At 46.4% G+C, this 23580-nt stretch overlaps 1 protein-coding gene across 1 annotated transcript in view; it reads left to right on the plus strand.

Annotated features, from left to right (window-relative positions):
* Nucleotides 1-23580, plus strand: part of Frmd4a (FERM domain containing 4A) — a 281390-nt gene that overhangs the window by 238923 nt on the left and 18887 nt on the right. Inside the window, exons 14-16 of the mRNA XM_051151329.1 lie at nucleotides 3484-3625; nucleotides 17938-18071; nucleotides 22114-22236. Of these exons, the coding sequence (XP_051007286.1) occupies nucleotides 3484-3625; nucleotides 17938-18071; nucleotides 22114-22236 (399 nt within the window). The remainder of the gene's footprint in view (nucleotides 1-3483; nucleotides 3626-17937; nucleotides 18072-22113; nucleotides 22237-23580) is intronic.

Here is a 23580-nt window from a genome sequence, read left to right on the forward strand (position 1 = left end):
TGCAACCCAGTTGGTTCATTTCGGGGATTGTCGTGCGGCCCCATCTTTGGTGGGGCCCCGTGGACTCTGTGAGTGATTGTCGACAGGTCTGGGATAGAAAGTTTCAGCTGTTTCTGGGCAGCCGGTGTGGGCTGGCATCCTGGCAGGGCTCCACATTCTACTGTATGGGGCCATGCCAGCCATTCCTTTCTCTGAAGGGCTCCCAGCGTGCTTTAGGCCTCCCAAGTGATGTTTATCAAGCCCAGAGAAACAAGTACTGTCTAGTGGTTTGAGTCAGCAGGAGCAGTGGCCAAGACAGCTCCCTGACACCCAGAGTTCTCTTCCTTCAGGGCCATTGTACAGATCATTTCAGAATGCCTCCCCTCTCTTCCTGTTCACTCTCTCCTCATTTCCTCCTCTCTTCCTCTTCCTCCATCAGCTCCCCAAGTATGTATATGGAGGGAACCTCCCACCATCAAAGGCAGAGTGGAGAAAGGCGCTGCTCTGCGGTTCATGGAGCGTATGAAGCTCTGCAGACGCTAATTATAATTAATCACTTGTATCTGCTGATACTAAAGATCAGAAAGGCTGTGGAAAGGATCCAGTGACCTGTGCATCCTGGAGCTGAAGAATGACTTGTAGACTTTGGGAAAAAGGATTTGAAAGCTCACACTGTTTATGGGAAAGAACGGATGCTTTCCCTCTGACCTTGGAGTGGTGCTTTCTGGAGTTAGGCCCCAGTGCAGACATCTTTTCCTCCTTTCTTCTTTCTTCATCCAATCTGATATTTATTCCTTCTAAAACAAACAGCAAATTAAGAACAAATTAGGGTTTGTTCACCAAACACCAGTACTGGCACCGAGTGGCCACTTGGGATGTTTAGGGACTCTGGGGCTGGCCCTGAGACCTGACCAGGCAAGAACAGAATCTCCTGGAAGTCTCCGTTGTGTTTCTTCTTGGCTCTCTCCCGACAAGGAATCTATTGGGTCATTGTAACAGACCCATTCTAGAAAATTTTTAAAGTTACCAGAATTTATGTTAGACTGCATCAGAAAAAGGCTAGCCGTTGTCGCTCCCTCTGTATTTTGGTTTTCTGCCTCTTGAGGTTGATGCTTTAAGAAGGAGAGGAGGATTTCTTTGAGGACAAGTTGCCCATGTGATTAATGGGATCCTTCAGATGTCAAGGAGAGCCATCAGTCTGACCTCATTCACGACTTGCATCCAGGTCTTAATTTATATCCCATTCCTATGGCAACGAATGGCCTTGACATAGAGTATCTGCCATGGTCCACATCCCAAGTCTGTGATGTGGGCTTTGAGATCCCCATGTTATAAACAGGCATCTGAGGACCAGAGAAGTCAAGGATCAAAGCCTAGCAGTGACTGACCAGGAGGGGCTTCTGGGCCTTTGCCACTGGTGCTATGCAGGCATGAGGAATCACTGCTCTGTAGTTGTTTTAAGTGTGAGCTGCGTCCATGGAAACAACTTGGTAAAGCGCAGCACAGAAAGAGAGGAAGTAATGGACTGTGCTCACTCTCCTTGCCCGAAGGATAAAGCGCAGCCAGATGGTGCTGTAGATACTGAGTCCACATGAAACAAAAAGGACTTTCCTGCTTCCTGTCGCAGCCGGCTTTGTTTATGAACAAGGGGGCTCTAACCTGAGGAAATCGACCTGGTTCAATATGTAAGAAAGTGGAGGTTGGAATGGAGACCCAAGTCAAAGCACCAATGGGAGAGAAGGAGGGGAGGAGGAAGACAGTTCACATCAGGTGAAGAACACAAGAGCCAAAGTCTCAGTGCTTCTTCAGGCCGGAAGTCGCTGGCGTTCGTCAGTACAGGCGACAACAGGCCACAGGAAGGGCAAGGCCTTAAGGGCCCAGATAGCCTTTGTGGGACAAATAACAAGCCCTGGGCAAAGCAGGACGCCTGTAAATGAGGAAGCGGGAACAGCGGTGTGCAGGCCTCACCAAGGCTGTCAGAATCTGTCTGGAGCCTTGTGGGTGTGGAAAGACCTGCTGTCATGCAGCAGACACCCGGTTGAGCTCGCTAAAGCCCGCTACCTCTACCACAGAGAGCCAGTGTGTGCTTAGACTGTCATTTGTAGTGGTTCCGTGATGCTTATGGTCTCATGAAAACACTGATTTATAAAACAACAGCAACAAATTGCAAACTGCCAAATAATGTCAATAGGAAGAAAATACAACACATTTTCACATTACAAAGGGTGTAACTAAAGCAGCCTTACTGGGAACACACACACACACACACACACACACACACACACACACACACCCCTTTTAGGGATGTAGTTGTAAACACAAAACAAAACCGTTTGGGGGTTTTCCTCCAAGCGCGACCATTAACACAGCAGGTCATCTGATCTGTGCACACTGTGGAGTGGAATTTGAACTGCAGTACTAAGACTTTGGAGTCTTTTAGATTCAGTCAATGAAGATTAAAGCAAATCTTGTGACAGATGCTGCTGGTGGGCAGGCCCTCGGTGTCCCAGAGGCTTCTGTCTGTGTGTACAGTCTTTGATGGAAGCAGAATGCCAGTATTTCGTCATCTATACCTTCCCTGGTAATAAACATGGGAAACAACTGAAGATACAGAGCAACTTCAAAATGTATTGATATTTCATTAATTTGTTTCACAAATCTAGTCTGTCATGCATAAAGCTAAAAATTCATCGCCCTTCCTCGTTTAAGTAAAAAATGAGAAACGGGTGTGGTGGCCCATGCCTGTAATCCCAGCCCTTGGGGAGACAGAGGCAGGTAGATCTCTGTGAGTTCAATTCCAGCCCTGTCTAAAAAGCAAGCCCAGGACATCCAGGGTGACACAGAGAAAGCCTGTCTTGAAAAATCCAAAAAAAAAAAAAAATAGCATAAAGTAAGTATAGTCACACTGTGTATGTGAGATGTATATATGTACATGTGTGTGTGTGTGTGTATGTTGCTAAGCTTTGAACCTCAGATATTGTACACACTAGCAACATGCTCTATCATTGAGTTATAAATCTTTATTCTACTTTTTATGTCAAGAGTGGGTCTCTCATTAAGCTGCCCAAGATGGCTTTGAACTTGTTCTTTGGTGCAGGCAGACTATGAATTTATAATCTCCCAATGCCAGTTCCTCCAAGTAGCTAGGATTACTGGCTTGGCACAATTTTCTATTTGTTGTTCTGTCAAGCAGAGAAGAAAAAAAAAGAGGAGGGGAGGGAATGTCCTCCACACAGCTTGTCTCCTTTGACTACAGCTCATCCCTCTGTGGTAGGTGGTAACTTCACTGGCTTATATTTAAGAACAATAAAGCTCAATGAGATTAAGTGCCTTTCCCAGAATCTAAGCTGCAAAGACCACACTCTTCACATTGTGCTCTATAGACTGCAGAATCTGGGCTGTGAATTCCGGTTTGTGTAGCTTATGAGCCACCTGAATTCAGGATTACAAGTAGTCAAGTGTGTTTCCTGTTCCTTCCATAACCTGTTCACCTCCCCTTTCCAGTCCAAGATCCACGCGGCACGAAGTCTGAGCGAGATCGCCATTGACCTAACAGAAACAGGGACGCTGAAGACCTCAAAGCTAGCCAACATGGGGAGCAAAGGAAAGATCATCAGCGGCAGCAGTGGGAGCCTACTGTCCTCAGGTAAGGCCTGAGCCCAAGACTGGCTTCCACAGATGGCGTCTAGACCACTGGGCATGTGGTCTAGAAGCTGGCTTTAGTTCTCAGACCAAAGCTTGAAGCCAAATGTGGGCCTGAAAAAGGTTTCCTAAAGTGTCGGGATGAGATCCGTGTACTTCACAGCGTGGGACAAATTGTCTGAGTTTCTAAGGGCGCTCACTCACTCGCTCACTCACTCACTCACTCTAAAGGCTTCTTAGAATGCTGACTGGTCACTGGAGTCATTAACTATCATCAGGAGTGTCAACTGAGTGTAGGTTTGCTTATATGACCTCAAGAGGGAGGCTATTCTGGGGAAGGACAGAGGTGAGGGTCAAGCTGCTACATTCTGCTTCCAAGGAGGCATCTGGGGCTTTAAAAGGTAAAGGAGTAAAGGAGAGACTTGCCATCACAAGCTACAGCTGAATGAGCACCCGTTGCATTTTCTTTTTTTCCCTTATTTATTTATTTATTTATTTATTTATTTATTTAGGTTTTTTGAGACAGGGTTTTTCTGTGTAACAGCCCTAGCTATCCTGGAATTCACTTTGTAGATCAGGCTGGCCTCTGACTCCCAAGTGCTGGGATCAAAGACGTGCATCCCAACACCTGATTTCTGTGAGCATCAGGGAGGTCATTTTGACACTAAAGGTCAGGCAGGCCAGATTCAAATTTATCTTGGCTTCAAGAGTGGAAATCAAGGAAGTAGTTCATTGGTAGAGCGCTTGCTTAGCACACACACACTAACCCCTGAGTTAGTGACAGGGTGGGAATGCTGTTGTTTGCTTAACTGGCAGGACAGGCCTGGCTTTATGGAGGTCAGAGGGAGAGAAAAGACAGCAATTGTTTGGAAATGCGAGCCAAGTGTGACTAGTCAATGCCTCTTCTGAAGCTGTTTGTTTAAACCCCGATTAACTTAGGCGGCTGTTCTAGTCTGCTTTCTGTCACGGTGCTAAACACCATGAGCAAAAGCAACTTAGGGAGGAGAAGGGTTTGTTTGATCTTACATTTCCAGCTAACGGTCCATCACCAAGGGACGTCAGGCAGGAACTGGAACAGAGACCATAGAGGAGCACTGCTCACTGGCTTGCTTTCCCAGAATCATATTCAACCCGCTTTCTTCTGCAGCCCAGGCCCACCAGCACCGGGATGGTAGCACCTACAGTGGAGTGAGCTCTCCCACATCAATCATCAGTCAAGACAATATGGCGCAGACATGACCACAGGCTAATATGATCTGGCCGATTCTGTACTCAGGCAGATGATCTGGGCCATGTCAAGCTGACAGACAAAGTTAACTAAGGCAGCAGGAGCTGTGTCACCTTGACTCTGAGCTAGGAAAATAAAAAGGAGTCTTTACCTCCTATCATCATTTTCCAGGTCCAGTTCTAGAATTATGTACAGTGACTGCAAATAACTATAATAACTGTAAAGGGAAAGACAGAAGAGGAAGATGAGCTGTGTGTTCGCTTCTGGGCTTGTATTGCCCACTCATAGTCAGAAGTTCAGAGCTAAGGAGAGGAGTCTGGGCACTGGGCCTGGAGTGAGTCATGGGTTTGCTGTGGGGACAGAGTGTGAACTCAAGTCTCCATGTTGGACAGGCTATGACCCTACCTCACAGAGACCTAGTAATACGTTCACACGCTTGTGAGTTTTATAATCTAACATGTTGTATATTGTTTGTCTTCAATGAACTGTCAAAATTATATAAGCTTGGGACTCACAGAAGCTAGGTCTGTCTCTGCCAGCTCTCCATGGCATTGACTCTAACTTGAATTCTGCCCCTGCTTGGAATTCTTCAAAGCCATCTCATGGAAAAGGTATACCAAATGGCCACCTCTTCTGAGGCTTAGAAGTTTGCAAGGAAGACTATAAGAAATGTTGTCTTCTCATATCAAGGCAAGACCATTCAGAACCCAAGGGTCTGTCTGGAGTTACAACCTCCCACCGAATGGGTAAAGCAGAGCCAAAGGCAGCACCTAGTTTGTCTTTTAACAATGCAAAGATTCCTCTAGTTCCTGTTAAACCCAGTCTCAGATAAGAGCCCGGACTATTTTATCTAGTTACAGGGAATCCAGGCTTGCTCCACCCTGGATGCTTCCAGCCTCAGGGTCATGGGAGTACAATACAACCATCTCTTCTCCCTCATCTCACAAGACTGTCAGTCTGCATGAGCCCAGGAATGAGTTTATATTTCTACAAAGTGCCCCAGATCACTCAGCCAGTGCTGGTGGTCCAGGGTCTGTGCTCTGAAGGCCAAAGTAGGCATGTGGCTCAAGATAGTGAAACCTAGGCTTCTCCACTTTCAGCCTATGACCTGGTCCATCTTGCTGGGCCCTCATATCCCTTAGGCAACCTCTATGGGCACCAAGTCAGATGCCTATCAGCAGCTGTAGATGCGGTTCCTAAGGTGAGACTGACCCCACATAGCCACCAGGAATGGCACTTGCGCATCTCTAAAACCAGAATGCAATCTGCTTCTATACCGCCGTCTGGTTAGCATGCACCACCAGTCCAGTGGGCTAAAGGATAAATCACAAGAAAACCTTCCTGCCGAGTCTGTGCCTACATGTCAGGTGTAAGCATCTTTCTCTCAAGATGCTGAAGTGACTTTCACATGCTACCATGGGGCCCCGGGTGAAATGTTTAGGAACTGATGGAAGCAGCCGAGGCTGTATGCAGGTTATAATGGTCACTAGCTCTCAGCCACATGGCCCTTTCCATGTTTCTAAACAGAGAAAGCTCCATAAAGAGACCAAGGAACATGTCAACCTCTTCCAAGCCATACAAGTTTGTGCCTGAAAAAATGTTTGTAAATGCCAGTTGAGGCTCGAGGCTCTTTGGGAATGTCCCACGCCTACCCTTATGACTTTGGAAAAACCATCTGGGACAATGGAGGGAGGAACCAGAACAGGATGCATGCCATTAGTGCACAAAGGGAATTTCTAGGGTGCGTGGGTCTGGTCCTCCCTCCCACAGAGCCTTCTGCCCGCTGCCCCTCATGAGTGCTTGCTCTGAGAGAGTGCAACCTGCACCTGAGAAAGCCACTGGCACCCCTGTCTGTGATGGACCCCAGGTTCGTGTCCCCAGTGTGGAGGAATCTAGCTGCTGGTCTAATGGGGCAGCTGGCTAGTCTCCCTCCTCCTCGTTCTTTCTGTCCTCTTGCCTGTAGTATGTTCTCACACACTTGCTGTTACAGGTCAGCTCTGTCTTTTTAGTACCACTTGCCTGACTTTCCATGCTAACGTTTCATTCACAAACCGGACAACCCAGCATCCAACTGCATAAATAGTTTTCTCTCCTCCCTCCCACCCCTTATTAAATGGTACCTAGAAAATGTTTCTTAGAAACATGTTGAGAACCTAGTTAGCACACACACACAAAAAAAAAAATAAAATAAAAATAAAAAAAAAATAAAACAAAACCCAAAAAACCCTAGTCTATTGCCCAGCACCCAGTAAAGTTGTTAGTAAGAAATTTTGGAGAATAGCAGTGAGGCCCATGGCATGCGTTAAGAATCTCCATGTTTCTAGAATGTGTGGTGTCTCCAACCTTGCAAAGAGTTCTCCTGAGAATTGCCACCAAGATTCCCCTTCACAGGAGGCCCAGACCTGTAAGGTAAAAGGGATACCACATTGATTATTAGTAATGGCATCTAAGCATCTTTAAAACCAGACTTGTATCTCCATCCTGCTGTCAGGTTGACATTTTTTGGTCAAGCTGGTGTTAGACCTTTTGAGGTCACTTGCATCGGGCCCTCAGCCCTTTCAGATGCTGCCCCTGCAGCAATAGTGGCCAACCCTTCTGCCTTCCATTCATTTCTTTCCACGCGTCCCAGTACCACAACATCACGGACAACTGAACCATATAACAATGCTGTCATATTTCCATAATATAAACATTTAACTCCTACGAGATGTGATGCTCTGAATTTGATCATAGCTGTGCGTCCGCTGTTAGGAACAGCTCCCTCACCCTCACCCCCACCCACCCCCCCACCCCCCCACCCCAGGCATTGCCAAAGGAGTCGGTGCTGCCAGGGTTTGTTTCTACTGGACTGTAGAACCTTGAGGGCTGCAAAAACTCCTTCTGCTGAATGGATGTTTCTGAACTCAATTGTGCAGGGCTGGCCTGAGCCAAACCTGGGGAAGGGGCTAATACGCACAGCATTTAAAAGCACATAGTGCCTCTCTGAAAAGAGTTTGAATATTGTCTATTGATACAAAATGGAGATAAAGTAGTTCCAAGCTATTGGTAATGTTAAAGGTACTTTGTCTATGTAAGAGGGGTGTAACTACCCTTAAATTTGCCAGGAAGTCCAGTTCTTAGTATCTGAGGCCTCTGATGCTAAAGAAATGAAGGAATACCATTGTTATCCATTACAAAAATCAGAAGTTCATGCACATTGATGTTCTGAGTATGAGCGGGGCAGAAGAGCTGGCAACTAGCATTTCCAAATGAAAAAGCACAGAGTTCTGTGATTAATTATGCTTGGGGTCAAGACATTTTATGTAGGAGCGCCCATGAGGAAACTGTCGGCTTATATCCTAGTGGACACCCGCAGGGTGTGTCCCACCCAAGTCAGCTACAGGTCTGTGTTGGGCCAAACCTACATGTGTAGGGGTTCAGGAAATCTGCTAATTGGCCGCCGGAAAGGAAGAGAATAAGCGGGGACATTTAGTCACAGTGGCCCATAAGAGCCGGGATATTCCCTACAAATTTGGAGACAGCTTTGGCCATGGTGCTTTGTTCACGTGGACTTTAAGTAGCAAATCATTAGGATGTTCAAATATAGTTTGAGAGAACAACTGTAAAGTCCAACCGTTCATTTGGCTGAGCTGTGTTTAGAGTTTGTTCTCTCTCTCTCTCTCTCTCTCTCTCTCTCTCTCTCTCTCTCTCTCTCTCTCTCTCTCTCTGTCTCTCTCTGCTAGCCCATCGTCCCTCTCTACACATGAGCTAGGGTATAGCGTAGTCCAAGCGCCTAAAGTCCTCAGTCTCATCCCCGTCAGCAGAAAAGAAGGAAAAACAGAAGACCTGACTCAAATCATCTGCAGGCTCTTCAGAGGGTTTAGTCCTCCTTTCCCTTCCCCCATTGCTTGAGATGGTAGAGGAGTAGGGGTGTGGAGGAGGCAGAACAAACCAAAACCAATCTACTTGTCATTCTAGCTGAAGACACAAGGCCTCTTCATAGCGCATCTGGAAGTGGGAGTCTAAGATGTGGGTCAGCACTGTTTTGTGGATTTGCCTTCGTGAAACAGTGAAGACTTCAGGGGGAGCGTAGGGACTGTCGTAGATGTGCCTTTGCTCCCGGGCTATTTAAAACAAACGGCACTCAAGAAATACCCAGTGTTCTGCAGGGCCCCATGACCAGCTGTATTAGCCACCCAAACCAGTGTGTGTGTGTGTGTGTGTGTGTGTGTGTGTGTGTGTGTGTGTGTGTGTGTGTGTGTGTTAGAGAAGGGGGGAGGGGAGAGGGAGGAGAGGGGGGGATTTATATATAAAAATTTGGCTGTGTGATTAATTTGATGGCAGCTGACTCTTCTTCGATTCGATCAAGCAGGAACATGAAGGCTAGGGTGATGGATCTACAGTTTTAAAAGTAAAGCCACCCACACCCAAACCTGCACTCTGCTGCAATTCCGTGCCTCTGACACTTCATTCTAGGAAAAACATGTTGTGTTCAGCCCTGACCCTGGCCTCACCTGGAACGGTTCCACCTTCATTGTTCAACAATTCCCACATTCTTCTTCTCCAATTCCAACTGCTTCCTTCCATTGTGAGCATGTTTATTAATAACTAGTGTAAAAAGGACGATGCCAGCTATTCGACATCTCTTCCCCACAGAGAGATGACCTAGGCGCCTTCCGACTGTGTGCTTGTAGCTGCGTCCAGCTCACACTACGTGACTCCGGTGTAAATCGTGCAGTGGTTTTGTTGTTGTTGTGGTCATTGTTGTTGTGGTCATTATCGTTGTTGTTTAGTGTTTTTCTTTTTGTCTGCATCCTTTCTTGTCACTAGTCTGTCTTCTTCCTGGATCTTTCTCTGGCGTTTTAGATTTTTCTCCCAGCTGTGTGGTGCCTCTCCTTTTAGGTACAAGATGAACTGCATTCCAGAGGCCTTAGATTTGGTCATAACCTCGGCTCTGCTGTTGGGCATAACCTCCTAGGCATTGCCAAAGAGGTTGTTTATACTGGGCTGTGAAACTGGGCAGGCTGCAAAAGCCCTGTCTGCAGAATGGATGTTTCTGGACTCATCTAAGCAGGCCTGGCCTGAGTTTAAAATGAGAGGAAAATGGAAGGTGGCCCCTCCCACTTCTGTTTGGTGGAGGGTGTCAAAGTCACTTGGCTATATTTGTGCCCTCAAGTGTTACTAGTAAAAGAGTACTTATCTGCTAAAGAGAGGTAAGATCGATACTATATAGTCTGAGTGAACGGCTCTCGGTGGTGAAGTTTTAAACATTGGAAGAGAGGCCTCCCGGACACACCACTCTGCTTCTACTTAGCCGAATTCCATGTTCAACTTCCTCAACTTTGCTGAGAGCACAGACTAAAGATGATTGAGATTTGCAAATTAATCTCCAAACCTCCATATTACAATAGAGCAAGCAACAGCCCTGGGGCAGCAAGATCAACTCCCTGAGTTCTGGTGCTGAGGGATGGAACTCATCTGCATTACTCACAAGTAATGGTTTCAGTGAGGTAGCCGACCAGATGTGGGTAGCACTTAAACACCGATCGTCTCTCTGTTTACCTCCTTCCCTTCTTCCTGCCATGGAGTACAACTCCTTTTAAATGACAGTTGTAATTCTTCACTTTTGGTAAAAAAAAAAAAAAAAAAAAAAAAAGTGCCACTGACTCTCCCCCAAGAGTACAGGCATCCTAGAGACTCCCAGCAACCGTCAAAAGGTGCCTGCTTTTTCAAAGAACTCCCATTTCACTACTCTTTGAACTAAAACTCTTCCGTTTGTAAAACCTCCAGGACCGATGAGAAGTTCGTCAAGCATGCATTGTTCATGGTGGAAAGCCCTTGAATTCACCGAGCTGGTCCCTTGAGATAACACGTTGATCCTGCCATCAGCAATGTGGCATTATATCACAGGGTCTCTAAGACATCTTTGATGTAAGGAATTCATCCTTGAAAAATCTGTCTGGAAAATAAATATCTCTTTATCATAGGGGAGAGTCTAACCCCTTTCCCCATACTTATTCCTGAGTATCTGCCAAACCTTTTCCTCACCACTTCTACAGAGCTGCTGGGACTTGGCTGTCTTCACTATTTTTTATATACATAAAAAACTTTTCATTCCCCCCCCCCCCAGGCAAAGGCCCAAACAGGCAGTCATTTCCTTCCCTTGCTTTTAGGACAACAGATTTCTTTTTTGCTGGGGGTTGGGAGGGGGGGAGGGGTAACCATTTGTGTTAAATTTCCCCTCCTTCCAAAGAGGAAAGCACCACTTCCGCCTTCTGGATTGGGGGGGTAGGGGCTGGGCATCAGCATTTCTGTGCGAAAACAGATGCGCAGGTCGCTGTGTATCCTTAGCAGGATGCAAACTCATATCCGGTGCTGACTGGCTTGGGATCTTTGGAATGAGGGCAACAAATTCTCCATCAAAGCTGAGCGAAGAGATCCTTCTATATGTTCACCAGGATGGAGCCACCTCTGCTGCCTCCCCACATACGGTCCTTCCATACACAGCTGCCACCACCCTGCTGTATAATGGCAAGTCAGTCCCAAGCCCACAGCAATAGCTGTGGTGTCAGCTGCCTCCAAAGATCCCAAATGCCCACTGGAAAGGACTTTCTTAGAGCCACGGTCTTTGTCGAGCCACGTTCAGATAAGACTCACTTTCCTGGGCCTGAGGATGTGGCTCGCTTGGTGGAGTCCTTGTCTCTAGCACACTGAAAGCCCTCGATTCAACCCCCAGCACCATATAAACCAAGTGTGGGAGTGCTCATGACAGAATTCAGTAGGTAGAGGCAGGTGGATCAAGGCCATACTCGTATATGTGGACTTGAGGGTCAGCTTGAGCTAGAGAGGTTGTCTCCAAAAATATACCTCTAAGCAATTGTCTCCTTCATGATTGGCTCTTTGTCCCACTGGCAGCCTAGTTGAGCCAAGTCCTTTGGGGGAGGAATGTATGTGATCACCAATGGTTAAATACTGTATCTCAGCCTTCTAGCATCCAAGTAGAGATCTGCAAAGCTCTTAACTCAGGAAAGGCTTTCTAGAGAACTCACCCAATGATTGGTTTCCTTGGCAGTCAATCAGAGGGAGGCCAAACCTCCTCAGAGAAGTGATTATAGAGAAACCAGGCCAGTCCTCCCCCTCCCCCTGAGCTGTCCCCTGTGCTGTGGGTGCTTTCCTTGGCAACCACAGTGTCTCCCATCCTCCAGTGGGCAGTCCTGGGGGCTGAGGGTATGTCTCCCCCATACCACCTTGCACATGGAAGGGGCTCCGGGAGCCTCTGTTGTTGCACCAGGAGATCTGAAGAGCCCCCATTGGCTTTTTCTCCTTCAGCTTTCTCTTACATTTCGAGATCAGAGTGTGTGGCACCATGGCACCCTAGCAGTGAGACAGAAAACTCCCACCCTCATGGAGTTTCCATTCAAGGCACAAAACAGGCCACATGGAGCAAAGCTGGAATCCCACCTCTGCATCACCGTGACCTTGGCTGTGAATGTCGAGATCAAGCTTCTCTGGGGACTCAGTGAAGTGTGGCATGTAAGAAACCCCTGCTGAGTTCTGTAAAAACCAAACCAAAGAAACAAAACCTCACTTTCTTTCCCTTCTGCCCCCAAGCTACCCAGGCTGGTGAAGCCACATCTGCCATCATTTCTCATTTCATTGCTGGTCGACTTGGTGCTCTTCCTTTTCCACAGTATGGACCGTTCTGAACTGGAGAAGGCAACACCCTAGGAAAAGCCAGGACACCTCTTTAATAGCAATGACTTAGTATCCGTGCGGCACTGTGTGTGTTTTGAGTTATCTACTAGCATCTTCCAAGCATTACCTCTCTTCATCCTCCTAATATTTGAAGAGCCCTGTTTTCATTGCCCAGTGTGTAGGAGAGAAACCGAGACTCCGGGAAGTTCTAGAACTTGCCTGCCTCACCCCAGAGCCACTCAGTAGCCGAGCTGAAACACATATACAGCCCCAGTCACCCTAGACCCCTAGGCTGCAGGCTTCTGCTTTAGGAGGGGACTGCAGCAGTTTCTTTCCCAAAGACTATTCTGAACATCCTTATCTGTAAATTTGAGTGCCACGTGGTAACCCTCTCCAAAAGGGCATCTGTGTATTATCCATTACCTTACTAGCCTATTATCCCCTATTCCGTTCATCCCTCCCCAGGCATCCCTGGGCTACTGGGTTTTGTTTTGTTTCAATGTATAAATGTATAAATTTTGAAATTTCACTCTTCTAAGTAAAGTAGAGGTGACCCATCCTTCCTCTCACTTCATCTTACAGACAGCTCCAGCTTAAGTCTGTTTAGCATTCCCAGTCACAGATCTTTGCTTTGGCCTGTTGCTAAAAGAGGTAACTCCTCTAGGCACTTGCTAGTAATTACACATGCCCTGCCTCGCCCCGCCCCACCCCACCTCCCACCTCCCTCTGCCAGGAGGCAGCTGGCAGCAGCAGAGAAATGATCAGAGTTGGTAGAGCGCCTGTCATTTCTAGAGGTTTGAGTGGTCAAGGAAGGAGGTTGTACTGGGTATAAAGTTCCTTTAGTATAATTTGTAGCCGTGAAGGCTAATGGCCGGGAAGGAATTGCAGGAGTTAGTTGTTTATTAGGCAACAGAACTTCAAGTTTGGAAGCATTTCAGAAGAGTGGTCAGGTGGCTGCTTTATAGATAGGACCATGACGATTCTCAAAAGGTTGACACTCCAAAGCCTTGTGTTGTCCATTAGTGGGTCTGCGATGACAGCCCCAATGTCTTTCTCAGTCACTATCTGTCCTTTTTAAAGATGTATGTGTCTTGTCAGTTTTATCGGCTTCATATGTAACCTTGAAGAGGTCTTGAAAATGCGATATGATAATGGACCAATAGTAGCTCCAGACTTCCCCAAGTCCAAATCCAGACTGTGAAATTATTTCTGTCACCTGTGTGGTGGTGGCACAGGCCTTTAGTCCCAGCACTCGAGAGGCAGAGGCAGGTGATCACTGTGAGTCCCAGGCCAGCCTGGTCTACATACTGAGACCCTGTCACCAAACAAATGAACTAGATGGACAAGGTAAAGCATCATTTGTGTGGCTTGAACTTTTAGTTTGAGAAACTCCCACTGGCCTGAGCTCCTGATTCAGTTCTGCTATTGAGGTGGCCAACCCAGAGAGCATCTCTGCTCCTTGATTTCTGCCCCGTTTTGCTGGCTTCCTATCTTTCTCCTTTTTAAGAAGCAAGAGTCTCATTCAGGGAATGCCTAGAAGTCACTCGTGGAGGATGCTCAGCCTCACCTCTCCAGATGCTCAGTGAGCTTGTTTTGAGTCACTTGACCATCTTTCCTCTGAGTGGACATATGTCCTCAGCTACTGGTCATGGCCCACAGGCCTAGACCATGCAAGCTCTTACACATTGAAGCCATCAGACCTCCTGCCTCCAGTTAGTAGATTACCCTTCAAGATGGAAGGCAGTGGGATCTCTTTTCAAATGTAACAGGTTCCCACTCCTCCAAGACAGAGTTTTTCTGTGGAGCCCTGGCCATCCTGGAGCTCATTCTGTAGACCAGGCTGGACTCAAACTCACAGATATGCCTGCCTCTACCTCCCAAGTGCTGGGAGTAAAGGCGTGAGCCACCACTGCCCCACAAATGCAACAGGTTTGTGTGGAACTGCCTTATGCTTGTGAACTATGGGAAGGAGAGTCATAGTCCAGTAAGTATCCTAACCATATTCCCAGCTCTGTCTGCAATCTTAGAGCTGGGAAAACGTGGTCTGAAGATACTGCCTCAAGCTGGGGTAGCGTCTTTCTATAGTTGGAGCTTTAGAGCCCTCACTCTGAGCTGGAGAGATGGCTCAGTGGTTAAGAGCACTGGCTGCTCTTCCAAAGGACCCGGGTTCAGATTCCATCACCCACGTGGCAGCTCACCACTGTCTGTAACTCCAGCTGCAGGAGTTCTGACACCTCCACAGAGATACACATGCAGGCAGAACATTAACACACACAAAACAAAAATGAATAGAGTCCTCACTCTACACCGAATTGTTGAGTGAACTTATCTTTGGCTGGTACCTCATGAAAAAGGAACAGCTAATTTCATTGACTTCTCTAACTCTACTTATGGTAAATCAGGCCCTGTGTGGAGGATTTACCTAGTCCAGGGACAGTGCTAAGTGTTTTATACATGATGTCCCATCTCTTGACTACTGAGATAGGAGAGCAGGTGCCTTACCCAACAAACACCCATCTAACAAATGGCTTAGGCTTCAGCAAATCCAGATGTTTTCCATCTACCTGGCTGTCCAGTTAGCATTAAAATGGAAACCTGTGTGTCCAAAGTAGCTCGGGTCAGTTTCTTGAAGTGGTGAAACCGAGTCTCCAGGCACTGTATTCCTCCTGAAGGAATTTCCAGACTCATGGCATGCAGCGGAGCCAGCTAGCATTTGGGGTGCCAGCTGTACGCAGACAGACTCAGGAGCCATGTAGCCTGCCAAGGCTCTCTAGCCCAGCTAATGTGGGTTGATATTTAAGTTAATTATTAGAAATAATAATTTAGGTAGCAGTAATGAGCCCTGCTACTCAAGGCCAAATCTTTACTAATCCTGTAACAGCAGACCCATCACCCACAAATTGTATGCTTGCTTCCCAAAACTTAACGTTGTGGTGAGTCTTGCTGTTCCTGGACATCACAGAGGCTTAAGTTAGACTCAATAAATCATCCTTTCCTATTGAGAGGTTAGGCAGGGGTGAAGGGGAAACGATGAGTTTTTCACTCATACTAGAAATTCTTTAATCTTTTTGGACCCATGTTTTCCCCAGGCCTGTTTTTAAAGTCTGACTTCCTTCCAGTACTATTTTACATCCTTATTAATTTTTTAGATGATGGAACAGAGAATGCCTCATTAAATTTTCCTGTCTTCAAATGGGATCAGTGCTGGGTACTAAGAGACCCAATTAAGCTTCATAATGACTTTTCCAGGCTGCATTAGATGGACATAGCCTGGAGAGAGTTTAGAGTCGATAAGCACAAGGTAGTGGCCCTAGGAATATGAAAACCCTGAGCCACTGTTGGAAGAGGGAGCCTGCAATGAGATCCAGTGATGTGACACCTGAGAAAGGCACATCTGGATTTAGTCTATGAGAACCGTGAGGTAATGGAGTCTCTGCAAGGATCGAGTGTTTGCAGCGTTTGCTATTGAATTTGGACACCTGCAACTAAAGCATATCAAAAACTCAAGAAAGAGTTACAACATGACTCAAAGCTTGGAAGATAGCTTCCATAACGAGATGATGTACAAGCAATAGGCGGTTATTATTTTTCACTAGGATGAGATACAATTTAATTATAGCACCCAAGTATACAACTGACAATATTTTTTATTTGCTCCTGGGGAGGCATAAAGATGGTTTGTTCTTGCAGTGATAGATGTCTTCAATTTCAAGCTCAAATGGGCCAGAAAAGGGGAAGAAGAAAAATCTAAGTCAGAGTCACATTGTACTTAGATGCTGAAGCGTATTCCTTATTAGGGTCAAAGGGGTCTGGGAGACTGAAAATGAAAGGAATATGAGCTTCCTGCTCAGAGACCTTAAAGAATAGGATAGTGGGTATAGAGTTGTTTAATGCAAAGGCACGGAACTCTTCTAAAAGCTGGGGATTCTGAGACATCTTTTCAGTCGAGTTAGCCTCCACCGCATTACCTGCTCACCAAGCCATCCAGATGTTCAGTTGTCTCTTACGGAAATACAGTTCCTAAGCCCCACCCTACCACCAAGCCCTCCTAGGATTTTTGTTAGGATGGCTTTTCTTTTATCTTGCTTAATTCATGGTGAACTGATATCTTTAAAACATTAACATCTGGATCCAGGTCCACAGTAGTCAGATCTGTTCATTTGTATCCCCAGTTGTTCCCCCAGCAGGGTGTTACAGTTTTCACTGTAGAGATGTGCATTTTTAACTATGCTAACCTAAGTCCCTGAACTAGCTTTCTGTAGTCCAGGCTCATCTTGAACTTGTGTTCCTCCTGCCTCAGCATCACCCAGCTCTGTATGGATGTGAGGTGATTGGATCCTTGCTGATGGTGGTATAGTCTGAGCCCCCCTGCATGCATACTCAGTAATACCTGTTGGTTTCTAAGAGTTCTGCTATTGTGGATGTGAGAAAAAAAATATAGCCATTAACCTGGCTTTTTATAGGACATTCAGATACCTTCCATAACCCATCAAAGTAGAAAGGGCTACTGGCCTCACTACAAGAAGCCTGCTCTGGGAGCCTGACACTGCAGCCTTGAAATTATTCTGTTGGTGTGAGTTAAATTCCTCCAGCTGGCATTTTCAGCTCATTTGCCTTTTTGGTTCACCATGTCGCCTTCTACAAAGCTTTCATGTCTGGTAACCCACTGTTTGAATCATGTAGATATTCTAGCCAGGAAGGCGCGGAAAATATGTATAAGTCTTCTGAAAAGCATGCAGCACTCTCTAGTACATTGCCTCCATTAGGAGAGAATTTTCTCAGAATACAGCACTTAGATCCAATAGTGGACAACATTCTTGTGTGTGTGTGTGTGTGTGTGTGTGTGTGTGTGTGTGTGTGTGTGTGTGTGTGTATCTTTTGGGGAAAAGGCCAAAGGAAAATGCATAATATGATAGTTATCTCTAGATGACTAGTTTATTATTTTTATACCTGTCCCTATTGTCTCTATCATCAAATATTTTACAATGAACAGATAATATCTTTGTACTACGTAAAAATCAACATCTTTCAGTAGACAAAAGAAAAGTTAAAGCCTGTATTGAAATTACTAATATTAACTTGAACTTTAACTTTCCCCCCTTCCCTGTGTAAAATGTATTACAATTGGCTGGTGAGAGGAAAACAGGTATGTGACATGTCTTAAGATAATCAGAAATGACAGCGTTCTTGTTCAGGAGTGTCAGCTTTCCTGCCGGTCCTCTGAGTAGCTATATATTCCATGTTGCACTGGAATTCACTCCTCATGCTTGGAACGCTGCACACCTGTCTCATTTCATGCTCTTTGGTTCCCGGGTAAATCTCATATCCGCGGTGTGAGCTCCGGTGAAATTCATTAGTGTTCCAGATGTGTGTCCCCAGTCAGTTGGCCTAGTAACCCTGCTGTTTATCGACAGGTTCTCAGGAATCCGATAGCTCCCAGTCGGCCAAGAAAGACATGCTGGCTGCCTTGAAATCCAGGCAGGAAGCGCTGGAGGAGACACTGCGCCAGCGGCTGGAGGAACTGAAGAGACTGTGTCTTCGGGAAGCTGTAAGCAATTAAGTCTGTGTTGTTTGTCATGTCATACATCTTCGGCGTGGACAAAAGACAGGGTGGAGACAGTACAGACTGACTTTCAGGAAAACAAGCCCTCTCCCTCCCCAGTGTTGGAAACGCCCACACCTCCATGATACACTTTGTTAAAAGCAAGGCATTAAGGAAACAGTAGTGCCAGTTAAAGCAGTCACCAACGGAATGTTATAAATGACACATATACCCTGAGGCTAAGTAGCAAGTCACTTTAACAGTCCCCAAACCATGCATGGCATACCACAATGTATAGGCATGTCCTCACATGACACTGCCTCATTCTGTATAATGTCCTACCACTGTCTTGCTTCCTGGGAGCATATGCCTGTTCATGCTGGGAAAGCTTTCACTTCTTCTAGGTTTGTCTTTGCATACAATGTAGCAACACTGGAGGCCAACAAGAACACAAAGATGTCTGCTGAAAGATACAGTAATCCCTTTAAGCTGGCTGATCCACTGTTTCTTTAGCTCTTTCTTTTTGAAAATGGAATCTTCTCCTAGTTTGGTGGTGGTGGTAGTTTGTCGGGTTTTTGCTGTTGTTGCTTTCGCTTCTGTGCTACTGGGGATTGAACCTATGGCCTCATACACGCCAGGCTAGTGTTCTTCCATGGAGCTACATACCCAGCATAGTGATTCATTTAAGTTTCATGTAAGGCAACGTTGTGTTGAGCTGGAGAAATGGTTTAATGGATAAAGCACTTGCTTTGCAAGTGTGGGGACCTGAGTTGAATCCCAAGGACCTAGATAAGCCTGGTGGACGTGAACATGCCTGTAATCTCTACGGTGTGACGGGAGGCAGTGGTCCAGCTAGCCTAGCAACTCGGTGACAAGAAACAAAAGAGGCCTTGTGTCAAACAAGGCTGTAGGTGAAAGCTAATGTGCAAGGATGGTCCTGTGACCGCCACATACGGCTACAAGTGTACACGGGCCACACCATTCCCACAGACAATGTCACCTTCAGCCTGTTTTAGTGCTGGTCCCCATTTCGATAAGTATGTAAAGGCTCCCACAATCCACTTTGACATCTACTGAAATGTCCACTCATCTCTTCTTCTCTTTATCCCAGTTAGAAGTTCACTTCTTAATGTAACACATATAGTCATGCACATGTGTGTATTATGTGTACACACACACACACACACACACACACACACACACATGCATGTGCTCACATGAGCACAATGTGGGGTTGCTCTCCTGAGATAGGTTGTGCTCCACAGACCATGACCATGGGTAAACAGGTCCGAATGGGAAGGATAAGGAAGGTCCCTAACTCAATCCAGGAGGTGAATTTCCCCTCCCCACCCCCCCCCCCAAATAATAATGCCTTGCAGGAAGAATGAAACAGTGGGCCTGAGAGTGAGATCATATTACATTTCAACTTGGCTTAATTACGTCTGGATTGATTTAAACCGGAGCTCGCTCAAGGCAGAAACCACATTAGCACAAATCCATTGCAAATCAGGAAAGCCATGGGCCTGGCTAGGGTGGGGGATGGGGGTGAGGGTTGGGGGGGCAGGGGTGTGCTATGTGATACTGTAAATATTAGCAACTTTTTTTTTTTATAAAGCTTATACTTGAAGGAGAGAAAATGAAATAGGAGCTTTGGTGTCTGCCTCTCATAATTTGTAAAGCCTTGTTATGTGTTTAATAAAGAAGCCCCTAAAGCAAGCAAAGAATATACATCACGGCATGTAAGAAGTATGTCAAGGCGAGGCCAGCATGTGCCATAAAAGTTTCACAAACGCAGTATAAGGAAAGCAAAAGCTCCCACTTCCTCTAACTTTGAGAATAGAAAATATAGCCTGGGTAGAAACAACCCCAAAGCCAGCCCTTTGTCCATGTATGTTTATTTCTACCAGAGTCTCTTGACACAGTGAGATTAAGGGACCTAGGAGCCTCCCTCCTAGCTCCTGCTCACAGATCTCCAGGCTCAAGTAGCAGGAAAATACACTGTTTGACCCCTTGGGAAGAGAGCAGCCAGGGTGAGGTAGTGTGTGTGCAAGCTCTGGGTGTTGGACGGCAAGAGGGCCCACTGCTGTGCGTTAAATTACTTCCCCAGCATGCGGCTCTGGTTACCTGTGAAATCAGATTAAAAATCTGGAGAATCCAGACCTTGACCTGGGTTCCTTGAAGCAGACGGTGGAAAATCAGTAGCCTCATTTTAAAAACATAAAGCAAAACCACAGACACGTTAAGAGTTACAAATCCATGGCAATATTAGCAACCTCTCCTTCCTTTTATGACGTTTCAGAAAAGGATCCTGACAGTTGGCTACTTATATATATTAAAATAAGAATCATAACAGGTTGCTATTTGTAGAAGGCCTAAGAGGGGAGCAGGTACAAAGTCACAGAATAAACAGGCAACCATCTGAGAGACACTTTTTAAAGAGGGAATACTGCAGAGGCAGTCATCAAACAGTGGTCCATCCTGCTCTAACAGTCTAAAATGCCTACATAAGGAACAAAGATCCCAGGAGTTATTTCCAGTGATAGGAACACAGAGGCAAAGAGGCTCAGGAGGGGGCACTTGTGCACACACACACACACACCACATAGACACATACCCGTGTAGTTAGCCCACCACAGGGTGGACAGAAGGACTCTGGGGGGTCCCTTCCTATGATTTCACTTTGCCTGCTGTGGGCACTCGGGCCAGGGCTGCCCTGCTGAATGCACTGAGAGGTGCTGCCAGCCTTTCTGGTGTTGCAGAGTGACTTCTTGCAGTCGTGTCTGGCTCCCACAGTGTGGGGCAGCTGCAGACCTAAATGGAGCCTCACTCTGCCCAGATGTAACATACTCATGCAAGGCCCTTCTCATGCAGTCACTCCTCAACTCCTCAGACCGTCCATGCTGGCCCAGAGTCACTGTGGAATCTGGCATCTACTCACTGTTACTGTGGCCATAACACTTAGACCTCTCCCTCTCCCTCCCTCTCCCTGCCTCCCAATTCCCCCCCACCTCTCCTCTGTGTGTATGTGTGTGTCTTCTGTTCTTGTCTAGTTTTGTGTGTGTGTGTGTCTTCTGTTCTTGTTTACTTTTTAACTAAAACTCTTACACAGAAGTTAGTGTCTTTTTAAGAGAGGGTCTCACTATATAGCCAAGGCTGGCCTTGAACTTGTGGTCCTGCTGCTAAATATTGGGGGTATAGGCTGCCCCAGTGTAGCCAGTCTTCGCGGCCAGCCTGCTACTGTCAAGTACGGGGCCAGAGTTGCATGATGACCAGCGTATCCATTCCTTCCTAGTAGTGCAGGCCCCTGGCATTTACCAAACAACAAGAGAACTCGTTTGGGAAAAGATAAACAAAACAAAACAAACAAACAACAATAACAACAAAAACCCTTAAGTTTCCAAATGGCAACAATGGTTGCAAGTACAAAAGACAAGTTGTGCTAATTGCCACTTTCCAGCTGTGTGGCCTTTCTTCATGTGCAGAAGGTTCACAGGAAATGCTCGCTAGGTGAGCAAATTAATGAAAGTGGACTACTGTGAAGTCCAAGAGAGAAGTTCTATTTTCTCCACAAAAATTTATTTTGGTAGCACATCAATCCTGTAAAGAGGAGAGTGCTGTCATTCGGGTTTTTTGAGAGGTAAAATTTTATAATGTGAACTCTTCCTCCTGTCCCCCACCAGCACTGAGGATTGAACTCAGGGCTTCCTGTATACTGGACAAGCACACTGCCACCGAACTATGTCTGCAAATCTTTTTTAGGAGGATTGTTTTCTAAGGGTCTTCTGAGACAGGGTTTCACTAGTTAGCCAACCTGGTCTTAAATTTGTGATCTTCTTACCCCAGCCTCCTGAGTAGCTGCATTGCAGGTCCGTACCTTAGGGTCCAGCTATTTTATGAACTCTTATTTAGGCGTAGTGCTTAGTGCTAACAGGCCTTCCGTGTGCATCGGATCTGTGCATGGGATCTGTGCACGGGACTGTGTGTCCTAGAGCAAAGACAGGCACATCCTCCCAGATTTACACGCTCCCATGCTCCTCTGCACACACAGGAACTCACAGGCAAACTGCCGGTTGAGTATCCCCTGGACCCAGGAGAGGAGCCGCCTATTGTCCGGAGAAGGATTGGGACAGCCTTCAAGCTGGATGAACAGAAGATTCTGCCTAAAGGAGAGGTACGTTCCCCTGGCGTTGGAGTCTTGCATTATCCTCCTTTGCCTCACTTCTGGGGCTACCAGGTCCTCTGTAATTCCTTCATTGTCTCCATATGCTTTCCTGTTTCCCCTTTCTCCGGTGATCCGCTTAGTGGCTACCTGGTTTTCCTTGAGAGGCTGGGCTCGTTTGCCTCAGTGCACATAGCTGGGTCTCTGTTGGGGCTGCTTATCTGATACTGTAGACCATTTGTAAGCGGCCAACTAAGGTTGGGGAGAACATTCCAGTAACATCCAAATATATGTCTAACAGTCTTCCAGCCCTCAGTTACTCTTGGTCTTGCCTGATGCCTGATCTGTGGAAGAAAAGACAGCCCTCATTGGCTGGGGAACGACGCAAAGGGCCCGGCCTCTACTATCTTAAGTCACGTGGCTGCTAAAATCACTGCACAGACAAACATCCTATGCTTGTTCCGTCATGGTCTCAGTTGTCTGTATTCAGAAAACCCGTATTTCAGCATGGTTTTTTTTTTAATCTTCTTTGGATGGAACTCTGGTGAGAGCTGAGACTGGGGAAGTCATACTGGAGGCAAATCAGCTCAGCCAGGCATGGTGGCACACATCTTTAATTCCAGCATTTGGGAAGCAGAGGCAGGCAGATATTTTGAGTTTCAGGCTAGCCTGGTCTACAGAGTGAGTTCCAGGACAGCGAGAGCTACATAGTGAGACACAATATAAAAAATAAAAATAAAAAACAAACAAAGTATCCAGCCCCCAAAAGCCAGATTTAACTTTCAGGCCTCAAGATCTCCCCAAATTTGTTCTGGCTAGAGTTACTCATTAATGTCCTAGTAATTAGAAGACTCAAGAGCACATCAGAGCTCAAACCCTGGCATAATAGTTATTCCTGCTGCTGGGACAGAATGTCCTGACAGAAGAGGAGGAAAAGGGGGGAGGCGGGAGGCTGGTTTGCCTTGCCTCACAGTTGAAGGATACAGTCACCACAGGGAAGGCATGGCAGCTGGAGCATGGGTGGCTGGTCACACTACATCTGCAGCCAAGAAGTGGGAGAGGTGAGCTCAGCACACTTCTTCCCTCTTATGGAATGGGGTCACCTACATTTAGGAAGGGTCTTCCCACAGCAGTTAACTTAGTCTAGAAATTCCCTTGTAGACATTTGACAATTAAGAGTAACCAAGGGCTGGAGAGATGGCTCAGAGGTTAAGAGCACTGTCTATCCTTCCAAAGGTCCTGAGTTCAATTCCCAGCCACCACATGGTTGCTCACAATCATCTATAGTGAGGTCTGGCGCCCTCTTCTGGTGTGCAGGAAGAATACTATTTAAATAATAAATAAACAAATCTTTTT

Source organism: Acomys russatus, chromosome 9, assembly GCF_903995435.1.
Source record: "Acomys russatus chromosome 9, mAcoRus1.1, whole genome shotgun sequence".
Taxonomy (NCBI): domain Eukaryota; kingdom Metazoa; phylum Chordata; class Mammalia; order Rodentia; family Muridae; genus Acomys; species Acomys russatus.